Here is a 22,721-nt window from a genome sequence, read left to right as displayed (position 1 = left end):
GTATCTATGCTTTTCGCCTCAATTACTCCATGTGGTAGCAAGTTCCACATTCTAATCATTCAGTAAAGAAGTTTCTCCTGAATTCCTTATTGGATTTATTAGTGACTATCTTATATTTATGACTCCCCCACAAGTGGAAACACCTTCTCTACGTCTACCCTATCAAAGCTCTTCATAATTTTGAAGACCTCTATCAGGTCACCCCTTAGTCTTCTCTTTTCTACAGAAGATTGTGGGAGATATAGGTGACCAGATCTGTGCACTGTACTCCAAGTGCTCTTGGTGCCTTGGGGAGCAATGCAGGCCTCAGTGGTTCATGCCCCATAATACTGGGGCAAGTGCCTTGGGCCCCCACCATCACTTATCAGCCCCCCGGGAGCATTGTCCAGGTTTGGTATCCTCATTTCCAAAGGCATATCTTGTTATTGATGAGGGTTCATTGTGGGGTGCTGCAGATTAATATCAGAACATAGCACTGAGCTGTGATGAGTGTATGCACTCTTGTTGTAAAATTGTCACCAACGTCCTTCAGGGAAAGAAACCTGCTGTCCTTACCCGGTCTGGCCTATATGTGACTCCAGTTCATATATTTAGCTTCAGAACTGTGTTCTGAAGTGGCCTAGCAAGCCACTCAGTTGTATCGAATTGGTTCAGGTAGAAGGCTGAGTGTGTATGTCTGTGTTCAAGAAGAAGGCCCACCACCACCTTCTCAAAGGCCAACTGGGGATGGGCAATAAATGCCGGGCCTTGCCAGCGATGCCTACATCCCAAGGATGAATTGTTAAAAAGGGGGCCCTGAAGGTGAAACTTTCTCTAAAGCTCGATGCCTTCGCTGACAAAAAGAAACAGATACAAAGAACTCTCTCTCCTGTCCTCAACTCTGGCCTGGGCAATTCCTCAAAAAGAAACTTGAGTGGACACAAGATGGGAGCGAATCTGTAGGCTGGTGCTGTCCCTGCGCCGATTAGCTTGAGGCCCTGAGATATTACCTGGTGTTAAAGGAGGTCTGCTCCCCGCACTGGATGTGAATGGTGCTGAGCTCCTGCATGCTCCTCAGGTGGGTCGCTGACACGCTGGAGTTGGGAAGGTGGGTTGACTTCTTGTTACTGCGGCGGGAGCAGCAGGTGCTGCCTGTCCCGGACCCAGAGGACAGGGACGGGCTGTGAGTCGACGGGCAGTTCTGCATTGAATCTTCTAGGCAATTCTGCTCGAAGACCTGCTCGGTGAGAAACTCATGGTTCTGTGAAAGGAGGGAAAATGTTTAAATGGAGAACGCTTCGGCAAAAGACCCGTTACAACACCTTAGATACGGCAATAATAAACTGCGTTCGTTCCCTGTGTGACTTTGTAATTCTGACATTCTTACACAGAGGCTAATGTGTGGCTTCATTTTCTGCGTGAATATTGTAGTGCTTGTCGTGAGGAGTGGTGTCAGTGCTGAGCAATGGAACTCTTTCCATCTCAGGCACTCAATGTCAACACGAGCGATCCCAGGGGCAGGTAGATGCAGACTAAGGCTTTGGCCCAACAATGTCCTTAGCATCAAACTTGGAAGTGCACCTCTATTGCACGATGTAACCTGCACAAGACGTGAAAGAATTGCATTTATATAGCGCCTTTCACGACCTCGGGACGTCCCAAAGCACTTTACAGCCAATGAAGTACTTTTTTTTGGAAGTGTTGTCACTTTTTTTTTATTCATTCATGGGATGGTCACTGGCAAGGTCAGCATTTATTGCCCATCCCTAATTGCCCTTGAGAAGGTGGTGGTGAGCCGCCTTTTTGAACCGCTGCAGTCCGTGTGGTGAAGGTTCTCCCATAGTGCTGTTGGGTAGGGAATTCCAGGATTTTGACCCAGCGACGATGAAGGAACGGTGATATATTTCCAAGTCGGGATGGTGTGTGACTTGGAGGGGAACGTGCAGGTGTGTTGTTCCCATGCATCTGCTGCCCTTATCCTTCTAGGCGGTAGAGATTGTGGGTTTGGGAGGTGCTGTCGAAAATGTAATGTAGGAAACGCAGCAGCCAATTTGCGCACAGCAAGATCCCACAAACAGCAATGAGATAATGACCAGATAATCTATTTTTTTTAAACCATGTTGGTTAAGGAATAAATATTGGCCAGGACACCACTTCTCTTCTTTGAAATAGTGCCATGGGATCTTTTTCATCCACCTGAGAGGGCAGACAGGGCCTTGGTTTAATGTTTCATCCAAAAGATGGCACCTCCGACAGTGTAGCACTCCCTCGGTACTGCACTGGGAGTATCAGCCTAGATCATGTGCTCAAGTCTCTGGAGTGGGACTTGGACTCACAACCTTCAGACTCAGAGGTGAGAGTGCTGCCCACTGAGCCAAGGCTAACACCGAGCCACTCTGTGACCTATTCCGGGTGAGATTGTCAAGTTATTATCAATTGGTGCTGAATTTAAAACGGTTTTGTGGGCCCAATGCTTGTTAGGAACTGGACTGAGGCAAAACAAAACCATTCACATTGGAGACATAGTCAGCAGACAGGAGAGATTTTCATCTCATCTGGGCTCGATTTGAACCCAGGTGTCAGAGATAAAAGATTAGTGTTTAACCCGAGGCACTACCCAATTGCCCACTGTTGAGTTCCTGAATTTAAAGGGGAAGCTTTCATGAGAAAAAAAAATGTTTTGGCAAACTTTCTTCTCATTTATTTTGAAACTCAATATGAAGCGAAGTAAATCTCGTTGCAAAACATCATCGTGTTCCTTGCGGATAATATCATCACTGGACTTTGAGTTCTTCCCTTTCACCAAATAAAAACAAAAGGATACAACAGTACTCTTCTGTGCAGACAGTGCCCCTTTAAATTGAAAATTATTTCAGACAATCTGGTAGCTACAGGGCAACAGCTTCCATTTAACGTTTCCAGCTCTTGAATATAAATAAAAGATAGACACTTTGAGAAATAGAACAGTTACGTTGGTGTAGTCAGAATAGTCCCCTGATAGTAGGGCTGAGAATGCTCTCAGGGTAATGTCGTGTTTTATGTGACCCACTACTGTACTTTGCCTGTCTTGGGAATGATTGATGCTGTTGGTAAATTCCTCTCTCAGCTTCATACAGTAATTGTGTGCACGTAATCTGGTGATAATATTAAAGTACCTTAAAGGAGAAGGAAGGTCGAGGAAGAAGAGTTTCAGTGTGGGACACTTCCCTATCTATATTCAAGTAACTATAGTTGTTTGTTGACAGTGACCCTGGTTTCAATCCAGACCGTCCACTGTGGTCTCTGTTCACACGTAGAGGTAGTCCCATCATGTGGTTTACATGGGCTGCCTCATACATCTCAGAGCAGCTACAATCAACAACTTGCATCTATATAGAGCCTTTAACGTAGTGAAACATCCCAAGGTGCCTCAAAGGAGCGATTATCGGACAAAATTTGACACCGAGCCACATAAAGAGATATTAGGACAGGCGACCAAAGGCTTGGTCAAAGAGGTAGGTTTTAAGGAGCATCTTAAAGGAGGAGAGAGAGAGAGAGAGAGAGAGAGAGGCAGAAAGGTTTAGGCAGGGAATTCCAGAGCTAACGGCCTAGGCAGCTGAAGTCATGGTCACCAATGGTGGAGTGAAGGACATCAAACCAGCCTGAATGTGGATCCAGAGGCACCTGGGATGGGGCGGGGTGGGATGGGATGGGGTGAGGTGGAATGAGATGGGGTGGGGCGGAATGGGATGGGATGGGGTGAGGTGGGGGCTGTAAATTTTTATCTTTAGTACTCTCAGCCCTGGGTGTGAAAGATGAAAATTAACCCCCAGAAATGTTGGCACTGGCCAGGGATTATGGGGTCAACTTCATCAATGGAATGGGTGTAAAGAGCTTCGTGTCTCCCTGTGAAAGAGGGCGGTCAACTAAGGGATTGCTGCGTGTAGCATTTGCCATGTTTGCACATAAAATGGAACACTAGAAAGCTTCTGCCTCAGCCTGTATAAAGTCTTAAAGCTAATTAAAAAATAGGAGTACAAGAGGAATTCACACAGAATTATTTCACACAAAGGGTAGTAGATATCTGGAACAAGTTATCATGGAAGACCGCTGAAGTAAACTGAATGGGGGGGACTAGATATGATTCGGGAGAGAGAGGGTTTGAGGAATATGGTGCGAAGATAGGATTGAGATCAGTCAAAAAAGCACAGGCTTGTTGGGCCAAATGTCATTTCTTGTTCCTAAACAGAAGAAAAGTCAAGGAGTGAACTAACTAATGTTATTATTTCTCCTTTGAAGTCCTTCTGCCTAATATCTATTTTAAATGTTCTTTAATTAATTCACATGGTTTCTAATAATTTAGTATGTACCCCTTCATGGAACTTTAAGATAATCGGCAAAAGAACCAGGGGGTAGATGAGGAGAAATTTTTTACACAGTGAGTTGTTTTGGCCTGGAACGCGCTGCCTGAAAGGGCGGTGGAAGCAGATTCAATAGGAACTTTCAAAAAGGATAAATACTTGAAGGGGAAAAATTTGCAGGGATATGGGGAAAGAGCAGGGGAGTGGGGACTAATTGGATAGCTCTTTCAAAGAGCCGGCACAGGCACGATGGGCTGAATGGCCTCCTTCTGTGCTGTATCATTCTAGGGGGTAATTTTAACCTAACTCGCCTGGCAGAAAACTTCAGTTTTTTTACACCCCACCCAATATTAGTATCCATTGACTTCAATAGGGAGTAAAATCGAGTGGGTGTAAAACCAGCCTTGCATCCGATTTAGTCAGTTTTCTGACGATGGGGTTAGGTTAAAATTGCTTCGATTTTATGTGTGATATATAGGAAATATGTGTGTGTTTATGACTATGCATGTGTGTGTAATATATATATATATATATATATATATATGTGAGTTTATGTACTTATGTGTATAAATAAATGTGTATTTGTGTGCGTCTATGCATGTGTGGGGATTTTTGTGTGTTTTTTCTGTGTCTGTGCATGTGTGTTAATGTGTAATTGTTACTGTCACAGGACATTACATCAAAAACTGAATTTTGCAGGACAATACAGGCAACACTGGCCGCCTAACAATCCAGGGTGAATTTGATGAGCTATCGCTGGTGATGCAGAACGTTGCTCAATGGGATGGATCAGACAATCGGCTGTAGCCCCTCTGATTTCTGGTTATTAATTGTAACGACCCATGGATCGCGCACTCTGACCTCCGGACTTGATTGTCCGATGAGTGAGACTCAGCACCGGCAGCGTGAGCTCACAAAACGTTACCTCCTCATTGACCGTGCCGAGAGCTGAACTCACAGGAGTTTTCAGCTTGTTCGTTCACTGTGAATAAATAGCGTTGCTTTTTAACCAGTAGTGAACCTCTGACATTGGCCTTGTGCCTCTTTTCGCTTCAGACACCAATTTGCTGAACAAAGTGAGGACTTTTTATAGAGAGGCAAAAGATCGCACTCTTTGATTGTACATTAAGGAGGATGTTTTTCAGTAGAATGCATGAATGGTCAAGGGATACATCGAATGCTCTGCCCTTGCTGTCCTTTGTTGTTTACCTCTCCAGTTTTCTCCTCTCTTCTCCCGACTGAGCTAAATCTTGTTGGGATAAGAGTTCCACATGCACTGGGCCCTGCTCTCCAGTAACCCCCCTCGTCCCACCCCCCTCCCCGGGCCACTCTGCTTGCTGTTTCCAGGACCTTCCCGTGTGCAAATTGGCTGCCACATAGCTACACTTCAAAGTGAAGTAATTCGTCAGCTTTGGGACATTCTGAAAGATGCTAAAAATAGCAAGTTTTACCTCTTTTTCACATCAACTGTGTCGGAGTGTTAGATTCCTCTGTTTATCAGTGCTTTTGTTATCTCCAGACTCATCTATTCCAATGTTCTCATGGCCGGCCTCCCATCTTCCAACCTTCGTAAACTTGAGCTCATCCAAAACTGTTTTTCTGAATCCTAACTCGCACCAAGTCCTGTTCGTCCATCAACCACTGTGCTCGCTGATCTACATTGACTCCCAGTCTGGCGACATCTCGATTTTAAAATTCTCATCCTTGTGTTCAAATCCCTCCTTGGCCTCGCCCTTTCTCTGTAAACTCCTCCAGCCCTCCAATCCTCTGATTTCTCTGCGCTCCTCCAATTCTGGCCTCTTGTGAAACCCCCAACCTACTTCGCCCCACCATTGGCGGCCGTGCCTTCAGCTACCTAGGTCCCAAGCTCTGGAAATCCCTCCCTAAACCTCACTGCCTCTCTACCTCTCTCTCCTCCTTTAAAGTGTTCCTTAAAAGCTACCTCTTTGACTAAGCTTTTGGCAACCTGTCCTAATATCTCATGTGGCTCGGTGTCAAATTTTGTCTGATAACGCTCCTGTGAAGCGCCTTGGGACGTTGTACTATGTTGAAGGTGCTATATAAATGCAAGTTGTTGTTGTTTATCAACACAGTAGAATGTCTCACTGCAACCTTTCCCAAAACAACACCAATTCTTTAAAACCCTTTAATTAAGATACAGTGAGCAAAGACTCTCGTTAGATTGGGTCCTTGGAGATTGGCAAAGTCACACACAGCACAGTTTAAGATAAACTTGTAGGGAATCTTGGTTAGACCACACTTGAAGTACTGCGAACAGTTCTGGTCTCCAAATTATAAAAAGGATATAGAGGCACTGGAGAAGGTGAAAAAAAAGATTTACTAGGATGATACCAGAAATGAGAGATTATACCTATTAGGAAAGATTGAATAGGCTGGGGCTTTTTTCTCTAGAAAAGAAAAGACTGAGGGGTGACCTGATAGAGGTCTTTAAGATTATGAAAGGGTTTCATAGGGTAAACATGGAGAAAATGTTTCCATTTGCGGGGGAGACCAGAACTAGGGGCCATAAATATAAGAGAGTCACTAATAAATCCAATAGGGAATTCAGGAGAAACTTCTTTACCCAGAGAGTGGTTAGAATGTGGAACTTGCTACCACATGGAGTAATTGAGGCGACTAGCATAGATGCATTTAAGGAGAGGCTAGATAAACACATGAGAAGGGAATAGAAGGATATGTTGATAGGGTTAGATGAAGAAGGGTGGGAGGAGGCTCACGTGGAGCAAAAACACCGGCATGGACCTGTTGGGCCGAATGGCCTGTTTCTGTGCTGTGCATTCTTTGTAATTCTTTGTAAACGAAGGCTCAGAAAGCAAACTCAAGGGCAGCAATCACACCACAGGAGTAGTCACAGAGACAGGGTACCAGGCAACATAACATAGCAACTCGTACTTTGTGGCATAACTGGGAAAAGAAGAAAGAATTACCTTGGTAGAAGCAGATGTTCGGACTGATAGAAGGGGATCATCCAATAGATAGGTCAATCCCTACAAGACCAACAGTAAACAAAAAATACATCAGTTGTACAATTTAGAATTCCAAGGATCAATCCTAGCGTTGTAATTCAGACACACCAGTAAGAAATAAGAAGGAGCTGGGAGTGATTACAAGTCACCATCATATTCTTGTGATCCTGGCCATCATCTCAACTCCCAAGGTTACAGTCACTGCCAGAGTATCTCTCTCTATATTTTTTCATAATAGATAAATTGTGAACTTTATGAAAGCAGCTTTAATTTTGGATTTTTAAAATCTCTTTCCCCCCCCCCCCCCCCTGCCTTTCTCAGCTAACAACATCCCACCGTAGCATCTGAAGATTTACACACCAGAATGAGCCAATCCCCAGCTAAGTTATTCCATTGCAGCTGTGAAACTGGCATCTGCCTGACAATGTGGAAAATTACCCAGGTATGCCCAAGCCACAAAAAAGCAGGGCAAATCTACCCCGGGCCAATTACAGCCTCAACAGCCTCCTCCCAGTGTCCGTACAGTGATGGAAGGAGTCACTACCAGTGCCATCAAACTGTACCCTGCTCACCAACACTCAGTTTGTGTTCCGGCCAGAACATCTTCAGAATTCACCGCAGTCTTGATCCAGACATGGAGGCAAGAGCTGACGGCCAGAGGTGAGGTGACTTCAAGGCAGCATCCGACTGTGTATGGCACCAAGGAAGCCCAGCAAAATCTTAGATCAAACTCCTTTCCTGCAACCAACTCTACTTCTCTGCTTCCTAAATTGTCATTAAGTTTTGTCACAGTATTATATAAAAATAAACGGGGACAGAATGTGTGATTTTAAAAGGGGACTAAATTACATCTGCACATCCTGGTCCAATTGTCCCCTATTCGGCATAGACTGGGCTTGTACTCCCTCGAGTATAAAAGATTAAGGGCTGATCTAATTGAGGTGTTTAGGATGATTAAAGGATTTGATAGGGTAGCTAGAGGGAAACTATTTCCTCTGGTGGGGGGAGTCCAGAACAAGGGGGCATAACCTTAAAATTAGAGCTAGGCCATTCAGGAGTGATGTCAGAAAGCATTTCTTCATACAGAGGCTAGTGGAAATCTGGAACACTCTCCCTGAAAAAGCTGTTGAGGCTGGGGGCCAATTGAAAATGTCAAAACTGAGATTGATAGATTTTTGTTAGGCGAGGGTATTAAGGTTACGGAACCATGGTGGGAAATTGGAGTTAAGATACAGATCAGCCATGATCTAATTGAATGACAGAACAGACTCGAGGGGCTGAATGGCCTACTACTGTTCTTGTGTTCCTCTGTAATCTTCTTTCACCTGAAGATTACATTTGATCTTCACCCTCTGGGCGCAATGCCACAGGAAATCAATTAGTACATACGTGTACTGCATGTACTATAAATAAAAGAAAGAAACAATGAACTGAGAATGGACTGGATGAATGAAGGATAGAACTAAAAGTTAAAATCTTTGATCTCCTTGCCAATCTCTTGACTCGACAAGATGCTACACAGCAACCCAATCATTACAGATCAATCACACTTCAAAAAAGAGTTTTTCCACTATCTGACCAGAAGGTTGGGTGTTTGCAACCTGTAACTAACCAACAATTATTGAGAAACCAAGGTGAGCAGCTGAGACCTATTGTACAGGACACCATTAAGGTTCAGAAGAGTTAAAGAGAAGAGGAAGTAAATCGAGAAGAATGCTGAAGTGATGCCAAGCTTGTACTGTTTGTGCCTGAAACCATTATGAGACACCATTAAAGGCACTCGTTAGCTCAGCATAACTGCAGCTGTAAGTGTACGTCAAGTGCCAATAATCCAATGCAATGTGATTGGACTTGGAAATATTTTACATAGAATTACATACAATTTACAGCACAGAAACAGGCCATTCGGCCCAACTGATCGATTCTGTGTTTATGGTCCACATGAGCCTCCTCCCACCCTACTTCATCTAACCTATCAGCATATCCTTCTATTCCTTTCTCCCTCATGTGTTTATCTTAGCTTCCCCTTAAATGCATCTTTGCTATTCACCTCAACTACTCCTTGTGGGAGCGAGTTCCACATTCTAACCACTCTCTGGGTAAAGAAGTTTATCCTGAATCCCTTATAGGATTTATTAGTGACTATCTTATATTTATGGCCCCTAGTTTTTGGATTCCCCCACAGGATGAGGTAAATTGAAATTGGCAATTAAATTAAATGTGTGAACGAGAAAATGATGGACAGAGATATGTGATACCAAAATGTTTAAGAATTCACTCGTTAATGCAGGCAATGATTCTTTCTGTGTCTGTGACCTGCTCAAGACCATCACCTGCTAATATTGACTGTCGATCGATTGTTTCACAGGCTGCAGTCTGTACTGATCTATCCAGACACAAACAAACACAGTGACACGTCCCTGATGCAGACTTTGCAATCATATTAGAGACCCCACCACTCGCGTTTAAATCGGGCAAGGAGCGTGAACAATCTTGCGTTCCCGTTATTGTCAGTTACAGCGTGTTGTTTCGGGCTGAAATAGACATTCAGTGAACAGTTCGCACTCGTTGCGGTGCGATTACCTTGTATACTTAATCACCTCTAAGTGGGAAGGGATTTATTGAAACACTCAAGCTTGCCTTGAAATATGAAAGTGAATTTGCAAGTACAGTGGAATCTTGTTACATTAATAGTTTAGGGCAGACAAAAAATGTTAAACCTAACCAAATTCATATGAATCGTAAAATGTGTGTCGCGGGCAAATCAGGTTAAGCGGCGGGGACTGTACAGCGAAATAGCAATATAAAGTCTAATTAGCACTAATGCACACCATTAACGTGCTATTCTATTCTCACCGGCTTTCGCTCTCTATTTGTGTTGTGTATGGATTTTTATTAAAACTAAGAATAGAACATAAAGTGAATCAGGAGACAGTTAACGAGAGAGACAGCCCTCCCCTGAAAACTCTGAGTCCACGTTAGCGCGGCGATCCATCTCGTCCTATTATAGAAAATGGACTTTGATAGATATATAGGTGAGAACGAAATTATACAGAGCACGCTTACCGCTGAACAGTGCAGAGATTACAGAGCAGTACAAGTGGATATTATGCTATTGAGCATTATTTTTTTCCTCACCCTGATTTCACGTCTCGATTGAAGATGTTGGGTCATGGTTCCATGAATCAACTCCAACTTCCACTACCTCACCTCAAAGAGACGTCCTTCACTTGTGAGTGTCAGCAGGCACTGAGGGTGCCTCACAGCCAAGCCCTATCCTGTCCTCTCTCATTACACATGCGTGTGCATGTACACACACGTGCAAATCACATACACACACACACACTTGGCAGCTAGACAGCAATCAGGACCAGGAACTCTGTGTTATTCTCTTTCCCCTTCCTAATCTGTTGGCCTTGTGAGCACCCGCCACCTGGACCATCGCACTGGATGAGTGCAGTAAGGTTTGAAAATGGGACTTTCCTGCCTTGTATGGCTCACGTACGACTTGGGACAGCTCACGTACCACACGGGCCAAGTCACGTACCACATGGGTCAGCTCACGTACCGCACGGGCCAGCTCACGTACGACATGGGACAGCTCACGTACCAGACAGGCCAAGTCACGTACCACATGGGCCAGCTCACATATGACATGGGCCAGCTCACGTACCACTCGGGCCAGCTCACGTACCACACAGGCCAAGTCACGTACCACACGGGTCAGCTCACGTACCACATGGGCCAGCTCACGTACGACATGGGACAGCTCACGTACCACACAGGCCAAGTCACGTACGACATGGGACAGCTCACGTACCACACAGGCCAAGTCACGTACCACATGGGACAGCTCGTACCACACGGGCCAAGTCACGTACCACACAGGTCAGCTCACGTACCACACGGGCCAGCTCACGTACGACATGGGACAGCTCACGTACCACACAGGCCAAGTCACGTACCACATGGGACAGCTCACGTACCACACGGGCCAGCTCACGTACCACACGGGCCAGCTCACGTACCACATGGGACAGCTCACGTACCGCACGGGCCAGCTCACGTATGACATGGGACAGCTCATGTATGAACTGAGCTTTTGGAGGGTGCTTATGATAGGGGCTTTTAACAAGAGAAACACAACTAAATAATTAGAAAATCCAGAGACCGGCTCCCCTATATTTTCCTCTGGTTGCTAAGAGACCCATTTTATGTTCACACTGAATATTTTTGCTCATACGGTTTACTGCTTAAAACCATCTCTTTGACCAAGCTTTTGGTCACCTGTTCTAATATCTCCTTACGTGGCTCGGTGTCAAATTTTTATCTGGTAACGCTCCTGTGAAGCGCCTTGGAATGTTTTGCTATGTTAAAGGCACTATATAAATGCAAGTTGTTGTTGTTGCTAATTCAAAGTATTTTTTGTGCTAAAAATTTTGAATGATTGAATTAAGCAATGTAAATAACAACAAAGTGAGAATTTATTGCTAACAATTTGAATATCAGATAATTTGAATTAAGCAACTTTATATTAAGACTAGACTGTATTGAGTTAATGGAGGAATATATCCTGACAGGTTTTTGGAGGGTTGTGATTAGTGTCAAATTGATTTTTTTCTGCCTCTGTTTTCTCATTTTCTTAATATTTACCATTCACAGTTTGAATGTTACATCTCTCACCACAGCAGCAGCTATAGTCTTCTGAATGTTAACACAACCCACAAGGGTTTAACAGCATTGTTAATGTGTTAAATACATTAATTTGTAGAACCTATTCCAAAATTGGTGCAACTCTCCATAAATAATGTTCAATGGAAAAGCATTTTAAGTCTTCGATTCGCATCAGACAGGATTACGGCAAACCCCATGTTATAAGAGGAAGCACGGTTCGGATGCGTTTTGGGAGAATAATGAGCCTGATAAAATCCCCTGTCCCCTTCCCACACGGCTTCATTTTGACCTCAGTCTTGGCAGCATCATTTCTATTCTCCGAGCATTTGAAGCATTAGACTCGCTGTGAGCTATTTCTTACGAAACCGCAATCGGTCCCTTTTAGAATGCACTGAGGAATTTACCAGAACAAAGCCAACACCTGGAATCCTGACCCAGTCAGAAAGCATTCCTCAATTATTCATTTCGTGGATACAGCCAAACTATTCCCGATTTCACCTGGAGGTGTTTGGGTTCTAATCAGTTTATTTTCTGATCACTGCGCTGCCTTTTTTTTGGATAATGTAAACTGGGGCAGTGACACCGAAGAAAGTCCAGCAAAGCCGGCCTGTGCCGAGTTAGTTGATTCTCATCTAGGATGGTGGGTTTTTACATAGAATCAGATAGAATATATAGCACAGAAACAGGCCATTTGGCCCAACTGGTCCATGCTGGTGTTTATGCTCCACACGAGCCTCCTCCCTCACTTCTTCATCTCAACTCAGTTATTTCCAATTGTTGGTCTCGATACCCTTTGGTCAGGAAACATAGAACTACATAGATGTTACAACACGGAAACAGGCTGTTTCTAACTTAACCCTAACCCAACATGGACTTAACAGCTCGTGTTGGTGTTTATGCTCCACACAAGCAGTAATCCCAATCCCGTGTGCCTGCTCTGTTCCCATATCCCCCATTCCTTCAACCACCTATCTAACCCACTCTTAAAAGTTGACATGGTCTCTGCTTCAATCACTAACTCCGTTCTTACAAATTAATCTTATATCTATGTCCCCTTATTCTAGACCCCCCTCAACCAGAGGTCCTGCTCCATTATCCACCGTGACCCTCTCCACTGCACTCCCCCCCAACCCCGACCCCTGCTGGAAAGTGCATCTGTGTGGGTGTGGGCAGGATTGGGCTTTGCTGTGATACCCCCACAGTCAAATAGCCGGCCAGCACTCCTGCTGTCCAGGCTCACGCACAAAGAACGGTCACGTGGACGAGGTATAGGAAGGCTGCCAGCGCATGTGGATCCATAACCCTAGCAAGAGTCAGCACCTTCGAAGAGGAGAGGACGAGGTTACCAAAGCAACCACCTTCTCTGCAGCTACAGAATTCTTGGGCCAAGCCCGTTCCCTGGAAAATGAGTCATGGGTTTATCAGGGTTTGACTGTGTTGCATCTTCACTCTAAGCTTTTTTTTTTAAAAAATGAAGACCACGCAAAGCAGAGGCTGTTGTACAGATCCATCATAGAATGATACAGCACAGAAAGAGGCCATTCAGCCCATCGTGCCTGTGCCGGTTCTTTGAAGGATCTATCCAATTAGTCCCCATTCCTCTGCTCTTTCCCCATTGCCCTGCAGATTTTTCCCCTTCAAGTATTTATCCAATTCCCTTTTGAAAGTTACTACTGAATCTGCTTCCACCGCCCTTTCAGGCCGTGTATTCCAGAATGTAACAACTCGTTGCATAAATAAATTTTTCTCATCCATGTTTTTTGACAGATCCGTTCTGTATTTTGTGACAGACCCATTCAGTCTCATTTATACCACAGCAGTGGGGTGGGGCGGAGGGAGTGAGTTTCAGCTGGGGTTCACTGGAAGAACCACAGACATCCCGGAAAAAACCAGGGTACAGGAGTGGGAGAACCCCCTTCACCTCCATTGTCTCTACAGCCAGGGCTGAGGTGTCAGAAGGACATGCAAAATGGGGGGGAGGGAGGGGGAGATAAATGTCTAGCATAGTCGGCCAGGTAAGGGGGGGGGTGCAGAGAAACGCAGCCTTTAAGGGGCTTGAAATGCATTTGGATGGCAGACTGAGTGACTTAGGGTACTAGGGGGATGGGTTTCAATGGGCTAAGTGACCTTTTCTTACCCTTGAGTTGACTCTGCTGTAATCTAAGTGATCTATAAACACGTACATCACCTGATGGCTGCGAGTTACACAGGTTTTTTTTTTGGATGTTTTACATGGGACACGACAACAGGGCACAACCAGAAGCAATTTTGACAAGGTTGGAATACTGAATGAGAGCCCGTAGAATTTGTGCTGGAGTCTCGGGGGCTAGGATAAAACCTTGCTAACGCTACATGCCCTGCTTCCTACAGCCCTGGTTCAGATAGACCTACACAGGAGAGGGAGGGAGCTACAGACTCACAGTTGTCCTCTCTAAGCAGTGCAGCAGATGGTGATGTTGTCTGGCTACAGATGACCCTGGTTTGTTGGGACATTGCTGCTGCTCCTTATCATCTGAGTCCTGAAATAACAACAACACAAGAATCAAATTACATTCATTTCAAAACATAGCCACTGCTTTAAGGATTATTTGTCAAGATTTATTTCTCTTGACAACCTTTTCCCATCCGTCCTCTCCTTATGGTATTGATTCAGGCTTCGATGGGATATTGCCTGAGCAGTCTTTGTTCACGTGTAAGCCTTGCCGAGAATGTTGGTGGGCTATTCGCCTCCAGGAGGCGTCACTGTGTCAGCTTGGCTCAGTTGGTACCACTCTCGCCTCTGAGTCGGGAGGTCGTGGGTTCAAGCCACACTCCAGGACTTGAGCAAGTAATCTAGGTTGAGGGGTGTGGAGTATATCAGACTGTTGCAATGAGGGGTGTGGGGTATATCAGAAAGTCATAGTGAGGGATGTGAGCTATATCAGATTGTTACAGTGAGGAATGTGGGGTTTACCAGTGTTACAGAGAGGAGTTTGGGGTATATCTGAATATGAGTGGTGTGGGGTATATCAGTGAAAGTTAAAGTGAGGGGTTTGGGATATGTCAGAGTGTGTTACAGTGAGGGATGTGAAGTATATCAGAATATGACAGTGAAGACCGTGGGGTATATCAGAGAGTGTTATAGTGAAGGGTGTGGGGTATATGAGGTATATGAGTGTGTGTTATAGTGAAAGGTGTGGGGTATATGAGTGTGTGTTAATGTGAAGGATGTGGGGAATATGAGGTATATGAGTGTGTGTCATTGTGAAGGGTGTGGGGTATATGAGGTATATGAGTGTGTGTCATTGTGAACGGAGTGGAGTATATTGGCGAGTGTTGCAGTGAAGGGTGCGGAGTATATAAGAGAAGTTATGATGATGTGCAGTGAGCTTGTGACTTAGATTTGCCTCAAATCTGCAAATACATCCCTCTTTATCTCAGCTGCTACATTCTATTCCCAGCCCTCCATCTGCTGGTTGGACACTTCATGTACGCACCCAATATCTACCAAGAGCATGTATTCTTTGTACATGTCTGGGCAGATGGGTACATGTGAATACTTATCTCTCCAAAATTATACAAGTGCTGAATGGCACTGCCCACCACTAGAAAAATGGCAGGTCCACTCAATCAAACCCAAGGAATGCCCATCAATATAAATAGGGCAGGCTCACTCAATCAAAGCTGATTGTGCTGAGGGTTGTCCTATGAGGAAAGATTGAGTAGAATGGGCCTATGCTCTCTGGAGCTTAGCAGAATGAGAGGTGATCTCATTGAAACATATAAGATTCTGAGAGGGCTTGACAGGGTAGATGTTGAGAGGCTGTTTCCCCTGGCTGGAGAGTTTAAAACTAAGGGCCACTGAGATGAGGAGGAATTTCTTCACTTAGAGGGTCGTGAATATTTGGAATTCTCTACCACAGAGGGCTGTGGATGCTCAGTCGTTGATTGAGATCAATAGATTTTTGGACTCTAGGGGAATCAAGGGATATGGGGATCGGGCGGGAAAATGGAGTTGAGGTCGAAAATCAGCCATGATATTATTGAATCTCGAGGGACCATATGGCCTACTCCTGCTCCTATTTCTTGTGTTCTTATGTGCTTGAGAACTTTCCACCAATATAAACATTTAAGCTCCACTCAATCATTCCCAAGCACCCTTGGCTTCTGCATCAAATCTCTGCACATCATAATATTGCACCTACTGTGAGTTCCAGTGCCTCGTTCATTAAGCCGTTACGTTTGATTTGCAGATAGGCATTGGCATTTCCAGTCTTTGCTATCTTTATCCTCGCAAGCCTGGCCTTCTGTGAAGAGAAACAAGATCGCCTCAACATTAGTTATTCAAACTGTTTAGTCCTCCGAGCAGCTTACCATGTCTCCTTATCTCTTTTCACATGTCCCATCACGAGCACAATCTTGATGCATCGATAGCCAAAACCTCACCCTGTCACAATGTTTCTCGTCTCCCTTGATTTGGTGATAACACTGTGTGATTACTCCTCTGATCTTCCCCCTCTTGTACATCCTAGCTTTCCAATATATTGTCCCACATTCTCTCCCTTCTCCCCTCAGCTTTGCTATATTGACATCAATACTCTTCGCATTACCTCCGATCCATTTTCCTCCGGGACCTAAAAACTGTCAAACTCCTCAACTTCTTCGGGCTGCATAGAATCATAGATTGGTTACAGCACAGCACAGAAGGAGGCCATTTGGCCCATCGAGCCCGTGCTGGCTCTTTGTAAGAGCAATCCAGTTAGTCCCACTCCCCCACTCTTTCCCCGTAGCCCAGCAATTTTTTCCTTCAAGTATTTATCCAATTCCTTTTTGAAAGCCACGATTGAATCTGCTTCCACCACCCTTTCAGGCAGCGCATTCCAGATCATAACTACTTGCTGCGTAAAGATTTTTTACTCATGTCCTCTTACAATCTACAATCTACTTCTTCCAAAACACAAGCCTCTCAACTGTCAGCCTTAGCTAAGTGGGTGGCACTGTCGCTTCTGAGTGAGAAAGGTGTGGGTTTAAGTCTCAGTTCGGGACGTCAGCACATAATCTAGGCTGACACTCCAGTGTAGTACTGAGGGAGTGCTGCACTGTTGGAGGTGTCGTCTTTCGGATGAGACGTTAAACCGACAAAATGAGACGTCTGCCCTCTCAGGTGGACGTAAAAGATCCCATGGCTACTGTTTGAAGAAGAGCTGTGGAGTTGGCTTGGTGTCCTAACAAACATCTATCCCTCAACCAACACCACTAAAACAGTTTAATTGGTTTCATTGTTGTTTAAGAACATAAGAAATAGGAGCAGGAGTAGGCCATACGGCCCCTCAAGCCTGCTCCGCTATTCAATAAGATCATGGCTGATCTTTGACCTCATCTCCACTTTCCTGCCCAATCCCCATATCTCTTGATTCCCTTAGGGTCCAAAAATCTATTGCTCTCAGCCTTGAATATACTCAATGACTCAGCATCTACAGCCCTCTGGGGTTGAGAATTCCAAATATTCACGACCCTCTGAGTGAAGAAATTCCTCCTCATCTCAGTCCTAAATGGCCGACCCCTTATCCTGAGACTATGTCCCCTAGTTCTAGACTCTCCAGCCAGGGGATACAACCTCTCAGCAACTACCCTGTCAAGCCCTCTCAGAATCTTATATGCTTCAATGAGATCACCTCTCATTCTTCTAGATTCCAGAGAATATAGGCCCATTATACTCAATCTCTCCTCAAAGGACAACCCTCTCATCCCAGGGACACTGCAGTGTTTCCCTACATTACAACAGTGACTACACTTCATTGTCTGTGAAGCACTTTGGGACATCCTAAGGTCATGAAATGTACAAGTTTGTTCTTTCTTCTCTTAATTTACCTTCTGTTCTTAGCCCTTCACCAAGGTTCTCTCTATAATTATCATAAGCACTTATGGATCACTGCCTTGTTCCTAGTGTGCACTGTATGTTTTCCATAATTCCTATTGCGGTCAGGTAATTGACATGCAAACTGTATGAGAAAAGGGAGACTGAAGGAGAATCGGAGCTCCACACTTTAAGACAATGACAACAACTTGCACTTATATAGCGCCTTTAATGTAGTAAAACATCCCAAGGCATTTCACAGGAGCTATTATCAAACAAAATTTGAAATCGAGCCATATAAGGAGATATTAAGACAGGTGACCAAAAGCTTGGTCAAAGAGGTAGGTTTTAAGGAGCCTCTTAAAGGAGGAGAGAGAGGTAGGGAGGGCGGAGAGGTTTAGGGAGAGGATTCCAGCACTTAGGGCCTAGGGAGCTGAAGGCTCGGCCGCCAATAGTGGAGCGATTAAAATCGGGGATGAGCAAGAGGCAAGAATTGGAGGCAAGAGATCTCGGAGGGCTGGAGGAGGTTACAGACATAAGGAGGGGTGAGGCCATGAAGGAAAGGATTGGAGTGAAGAATGGTGTAATAGATCTGGAATACAACAGAATGAGGATGCAAGGAGGAGGAACAGAGTAGAGTGATGTATTTGAAACTTGTGAGAAAGAATAGTTGAGGGGTGCAATGGGCACAGTATTATTGTACAAGTGTGTCTAAACTGTATTATTGAGTCTGTGTATAATGCATTTGCTTTCAAATCCAGAAAGTACACTCTTATTAAAAGTATTCACCGAGGATTTATGAAGTATGCTCAACCACAAAATTTAATTCATTGGAAAAAATTGTTCTGCTATATTTAGAACAACAGGACATACTAGAAGTGCTTAAGAATCCCAGAGTGTAATATTTCCTCTGTCTGCACATGGATCAGTAATTAAAACAATAAATTTGGCCCAAAAATTGCTCCGAGCGATGAACCAAAAGTGCTCGCTAACTTACCGCAGTCTTTACTGGGTGCACTGCCTCTAATAGGAAGTGGAGAAGAGCCCAGCGTTAGCTCCAGTGAAGCCAGGAGAAGTGAAAGGATCAGATTGCAGCATTTTTGACAAGCTGTGAAGAGTTTTTACAAGCTTGGAATGTAAAATCCAGGAAGTGAAAGCTACAACACTAAAATCATTTGTAAAAACAGTTATCGACAGCGAGAAAAAGAACGGGTAGGAAATAATCTAATTAAATAAACGAGGCAGAAGGAAAACGTTAAAAAAAATTAAATTAAAAAAAAACTTTTTTTAATGACCAAAAACTATAAAAAAAAACCTATAAAAAATAAGGAATACTGAGACTCCACAATTTTAAAAGTTAGTTTAGACCTGGTATTTTTAAGTGTACCTGTTTTGTGGCAATATTAGTTACTTTCCAGCTGGGTAGATGAGCAAGTTGGCGCTGGTCCATTGTTTCTACTGATTCCAGCCGGCGATATCCCTTTAATGTGAAGCTATCATATCGCCGGCGAACCAGGAGGAGCAATTTCTGGATTTCTGCGTTTTACTGCGCAAGTGCGAATGCTGGAACTTGCTCCTTGATTTCGCCCCTAACAACGGTGAGCGCCGTTAAGCAATTTCTGGCCCATTAACACTTACAACGGTAACGAGAAGCTTACACTCGAGAAAATTACCCTCATTATTCCATAATTGTCATATTGAGTAGATCCACAAAGATCGAACCACTGCAGGGCTTCAAATAAAAACAGAAAGGTTCTGTTGTATGACTGCCAGGCCAGGTCCACAGTGGTTTTAGTCTCAAGATTTCCAGCAACTCTTACTATTACTGTTTCTTGTTTGCTTCTTTGGCAGATTAAGTTGGAGGCCAGTGCTAACGTATTTTGTCGTGGACCACATATCCACCCAGGCTCTTCTCAGAATGCTCCAACATATTGCACCAGTGAGTGAGATAGGTCTCAGGTCTTTTGCCTGCAGTCCCATAAAGAAAAGGGAGGCCCAATTCCAATCATGGCACTGTAGGTGGTCGGCAAATCGAGGACCAGGCACTTCCCCACAGGAAGAGAATGGGGAAGAAAAAATAATAAAAGGGACCCTTTTCACTTGTACGGAAACTGCTTCCAAATTCCCTTGCCTGGGTTCATTGGACATGAAGGAAAGGAGAAGGACCAGCACTAAATCCCAGCATGGTCAACACCATGTAAATGGACAGGTCGAAAATGGAGACCCAAAGTCACAAGGAGCAAGTCAGAAGGATCTTCCAATTATATTGCACCTTATCACATCCCTTCAAAACATCCTAAAGCACTTTAAATACATTGAATTATTTGAAGGACAGTCACTGTTGTTATGTAACCAAACACAGTAGCCATAGGGCCCACAAACAACAATGAGATGAATGATTTGTTTTTGGTTAGTGTTAAGGAAAGCCTTTGCACAGTGCCTTTCATGAACTCAGGACGCCTCAAAGCACTTTACAGCCAATGAAGTACTTTTTGAAGTGTGGTCACTGTTGTAATGTAGGAAATGCGGCAGCCAATATACGCACAGCAAGGTCCCACAAACAGCAACGAGATAAATGACCAGATCATCTGTTTTAGTGATGTTGGTTGAGGGATCATTATTGGCCAAGACACCAGGGAGAACTGGTGTGAAATCTAGGCTGACACTCCCAGTGAAGTACTGAGGGAGTGCTGCACTGTCACAGGTGCCGGGGATGATTTTAATTCCCAAGAATGGGTGGGCTGGGGGCGGGTGGGAGTTGGAAATAGTTGTTTTTTTGGGTCGCAACTGCGAAAATTTTCGGACTTTGCATCCCCGGTTGGAAACCTGTACTTTTACGCGCTGACGTTAAACCCGGAAATAAAGCCGGGTTGCGGTCGCGACTCAAAAAACAACTATTTTCAACTCCCACCTGTTCTTGGGGATTAAAATTACCCCCTCCGTCTTTCGGATGAGACGTTAAACCTGGGCCCAGTCTGCCCTATCAGGTGGATGTAAAAGATCTCATGGCACTATTCGAAGAAGAGCAGAGGAGTTCTCCCCGGTGTCCCGGTCAATATTTATCCTTCAACCAACATCACTAAAACAGATTATCTGGTCATTATCACATTGCTGTTTGTGGGATCTTGCTGTGCACAAATTGGCTGCTGCGTTTCCTACATTACAACAGTGACTATACTTCAAAAGTACTTCATTGGCTGTAAACCGCTTTGGGACGTCCCGAGATTGTGAAATACACTATATAAATCCAAGTTCTTTCTTTCTTTGAAGGAACATCATGGAGTCTGTGCTACCAAAAGCAGATGGAGCCTGAACATAATGTCTCAGCTGTAGGACGGCACCTGAACAATGCAGTAGTCCCTCAGTACTGCACTGCAGTGCCAGCTTGGATAATGTGCTTATGTCCTTGAACCCACTCCAGGACTTGAGCACATAATCTAGAGGCGGGATTGCTAGCAATGAGCCAAATTGACACTTGAATGCACAGTTTTCATTATAGAATAGAGAAGGCTCCTGCAACACATCAAATAAAAGATGGTAAATAGCGAATGATGATTTCCACTGCTAGGTCACTAGGGGGGCGTAATTTAGAATTAATGCTTGAAGGAGGAAAGATGTTTTCATGCAAAGGATTGTTAGAATGTGGAATTCAATGGCACAAGTGGCACAAGCCAGGGGAGAGGTGAGGAGACACTTTTTTATGCAGCAAGTTGTTATGATCTGGAATGCGCTGCCTGAAAGGGCAGTGGAAGCAGATTCAACAGTAACTTTCAAAAGGGAATCGGATAAATACTTGAAAAGGAAAAACATTGCAGGGCTAGGTGGAAAGAGCGGGGGGGGGGGGAAGTGGATCTAATTGGACAGATCTTTCAAAGGGCTGGCAAGGCACAATGGGCCTAATGGCCTCCTTCTGTGCTGCATGATTCTCAGTGGCAATTGACACCGAGTGAATTATGGCATTTGGGAGTGAAACGCACAGTGACAGATACACAGTAATGAAGTAGAGGAAATGCAATAAGTAGGCAGTGCCCCAGCCTGAGCTGACTCACATAGAATTACAGTACAGAAACAGGCCATTCGGCCCAACTAGTCCATGCCGGTGTTTATGCTCCACACGAGCCTCCCTCCACCCTACATCTCACCCTATCAGCATAACCTTCTATTCCTTTCTCCCTCATGTGTTTACCTAGCTTCTCCTTAAATGCATCTATGTTATTCGCCTCAACTACTCCTTGTGGTAGCAAGTTCCACATTCTAACCACTCTCTGGGTAAAGAAGTTTCTCCTGAATTCCTCATTGGATTTATTAGTGACTATCTTATATTTATGGCCCCTAGTTTTGGACTCTCCCACAAAGTGGAAACATCTTCTCTACTGTCTACCCTATCAAAGCCCTTCATAATTTTTAAAGACCTCTATCAGGTCACCTCTTAGTCTTCTCTTTTCTAGAGAAGCCTGTTTAGTCTTTCCTGATAGTTATACAATTTGTTATACAGTTGCTGTTATCCCTGTACATACTTCGCACCAGCTCGTTATAACAGCAGCCTGAGTCCTTATGACTCAGTGAAAGGGCTTCCTGAAAGAGACTTGAATACAGCTGGCCCACACCGAGAGGCCTTGGTCATTTAAGAATGTCCCCTCATAAACGGAGATCTACGGGTTTATTTCCTGGGGGGGGGGGGGGGGGGGGGAGGAGGGGTTTGCGGGAGTTGGGGGGGAGGGGTCTGCGGGAGGGAGATAGAGGATGCATCAGGTGATGATGATGGTGGTACCCCGTGTAATTTTTACAACAGTGATGGTTTTCAACAGGTTCCACATCACATCAGTCTTTGTTGGAGTGGCCAACTCTGGTTGGTTGTATTCCTGGAGGTTTCATCACAAGGCCTTCCGCCTCCAACCCTCCACC

General features: G+C 44.5%; 1 protein-coding gene across 3 annotated transcripts in view; it reads right to left on the bottom strand.

Moving 5' to 3' along the window:
• kcnd3 (potassium voltage-gated channel, Shal-related subfamily, member 3) overlaps positions 1–22,721 on the bottom strand; it is a 230,905-nt gene that overhangs the window by 5,514 nt on the left and 202,670 nt on the right. Inside the window, exons 3-6 of one of the 3 annotated variants that reach the window (XM_068007677.1) lie at positions 16,165–16,266; positions 14,401–14,499; positions 7,268–7,327; positions 990–1,240 (exon numbers count right to left, since the gene is read on the bottom strand). In XM_068007677.1, coding sequence (XP_067863778.1) covers positions 990–1,240; positions 7,268–7,327; positions 14,401–14,499; positions 16,165–16,266 — 512 coding nt within the window. The remainder of the gene's footprint in view (positions 1–989; positions 1,241–7,267; positions 7,328–14,400; positions 14,500–16,164; positions 16,267–22,721) is intronic. The other 2 variants (XM_068007678.1, XM_068007679.1) reach the window with 2 other exon arrangements.

The sequence above is a fragment of the Heptranchias perlo genome, chromosome 27 (assembly GCF_035084215.1).
Source record: "Heptranchias perlo isolate sHepPer1 chromosome 27, sHepPer1.hap1, whole genome shotgun sequence".
NCBI classification, from domain to species: Eukaryota; Metazoa; Chordata; class Chondrichthyes; order Hexanchiformes; family Hexanchidae; genus Heptranchias; species Heptranchias perlo.
The sequence above is the reverse complement of the archived record's forward strand: the minus strand, read 5'-3'. Positions and strand labels throughout refer to the sequence as shown.